Raw genomic sequence first — 1787 nt, forward strand, 5'->3', positions numbered from 1 at the left:
AGCGTTAACACATGAAGCAGAGACTTCTATACAACCAGAGGAGGCACCCCCTGGTGGTCAGGAGAGAGAATGAAGCTTCAACACATGAAGCATAGGCTTCTATACAACCATATGAGTCTCGCCCTGGTGGTCAGGAGAGAGAATGCAGCTTCAACACATGAAGCATAGGCTTCTATACAACCAGAGGAGTCTCCCCCTGGTGGTCAGGAGAGAGAATGCAGCTTCAACACATGAAGCATAGGCTTCTATACAACCAGAGGAGTCTCCCCCTGGTGGTCAGGAGAGAGAATGCAGCTTCAACACATGAAGTGAAGGTTTCTATACAACCAGAGGAGGCGCCCCCTGGTGGTCAGGAGAGAGAATGCAGCTTCAACACATGAAGCATAGGCTTCTATACAACCAGAGGAGTCTCCCCCTGGTGGTCAGGAGAGAGAATGCAGCTTCAACACATGAAGCATAGGCTTCTATACAACCAGAGGAGGCGCCCCCTGGTGGTCAGGAGAGAGAACGTACCCTGTAGGCCCACAGGAAGTGGATCAGGATATCCAGGTTCAGATTTCATTTGGTTTCCTTTTGATTTATTTCTGGACTTGAAGTCGTGAACTTCATAAATTATTTTCTGCAGCTAGAGAATAAATTACAAGATACATTTTTGAGAAAAATAAACGTCTGAATATGTTTGTTCAGTGGAGGAGAAGAAGATCTCCTTCAGGAGGAGAAGAAGATCTCCTTCAGGAGGAGAAGATCTCCTTCAGGAACCCGCTGGACGTCAAGAGAATAGAAACGACAGGAAGAAGAACCGTGGGGATGATGAAGAGACGACTGAGGAGAGAACGAGGGAATAAGAGGTGAAGAGGAGGAGGAGGAGGAGGAGGAGGAGAGGAGGAGAGAGAGAGAGGGGGGGAGGAGGAGGAGGAGAGAGGAGACAAAAAGACGAAGGACAAAAGCTTGGCGCTCAGCAGGTTTTCTCATTCCTTCCCTCTTGTTCTGCTCCTGGCTCTATTCTCTTGTTGTTGCTTCACCTCCCCCTCTCTCTCTCTCTCTCTCCCCCCCGCTCACCCGTTGGTGGTGAAGATGCCGTAGAGCAGGTCCTGCTCCGGCAGGTAGAAGGTGCTCTGCAGCTCGTCGTAGTAGAAGGGGGCGTCGCCCTCCCCGGGCCGGGAGCAGTTGAGGCGGGCCTTCATGAAGGTGGTCCAGGTGTCCTCCAGCAGGAAGCGGCCGCCCACATCGTTCTGGCACACGCGCGCCACGCGGGACAACACCTGGCCACAGGCCGGCTCCACGGAGCGCTCCCTCAGGAAGAAGAAGGTGAAGAGGCCGATGGCGTAGGCCGACACGAAGTGGGGCTCTGGGGGGGGGCAGGGAACACCGTCAGGGAACATCATCAGGGAACATCATCAGGTAAACACCGTCAGGTAACATCATCAGGTAACACCGTCAGGTAACATCATCAGGTAACACCATCAGGTAACATCATCAGGTAACACCATCAGGTAACACCATCAGGTAACATCATCAGGTAACACCATCAGGTAACACCGTCAGGTAACACCGTCAGGTAACACCATCAGGTAACACCGTCAGGTAACACCGTCAGGTAACATCATCAGGTAACATCACCAGGTAACACCATCAGGTAACACCATCAGGTAACACCATCAGGTAACATCATCAGGTAACACCGTCAGGTAACATCATCAGGTAACATCACCAGGTAAACACCGTCAGGTAACACCATCAGGTTTAAAATGGTCAATCAGGACAAAGGAAAAAAAACCCCAAAAACA

The 1787-nt window shown here is 51.3% G+C and overlaps 1 protein-coding gene across 1 annotated transcript in view; it reads right to left on the reverse strand.

The window, feature by feature from the left end:
• sema5ba (sema domain, seven thrombospondin repeats (type 1 and type 1-like), transmembrane domain (TM) and short cytoplasmic domain, (semaphorin) 5Ba) overlaps window positions 1-1714 on the reverse strand; it is a 68727-nt gene extending 67013 nt beyond the window's left edge. Inside the window, exon 1 of the mRNA XM_056436533.1 lies at window positions 1060-1714. Coding sequence (XP_056292508.1) covers window positions 1060-1385 — 326 coding nt within the window. The 5' untranslated portion in view covers window positions 1386-1714. The remainder of the gene's footprint in view (window positions 1-1059) is intronic.
• Window positions 1715-1787: the final 73 nt, after the last annotated feature.

Source organism: Pseudoliparis swirei, chromosome 2 (genome assembly GCF_029220125.1).
Source record: "Pseudoliparis swirei isolate HS2019 ecotype Mariana Trench chromosome 2, NWPU_hadal_v1, whole genome shotgun sequence".
Lineage (NCBI taxonomy): Eukaryota > Metazoa > Chordata > Actinopteri > Perciformes > Liparidae > Pseudoliparis > Pseudoliparis swirei.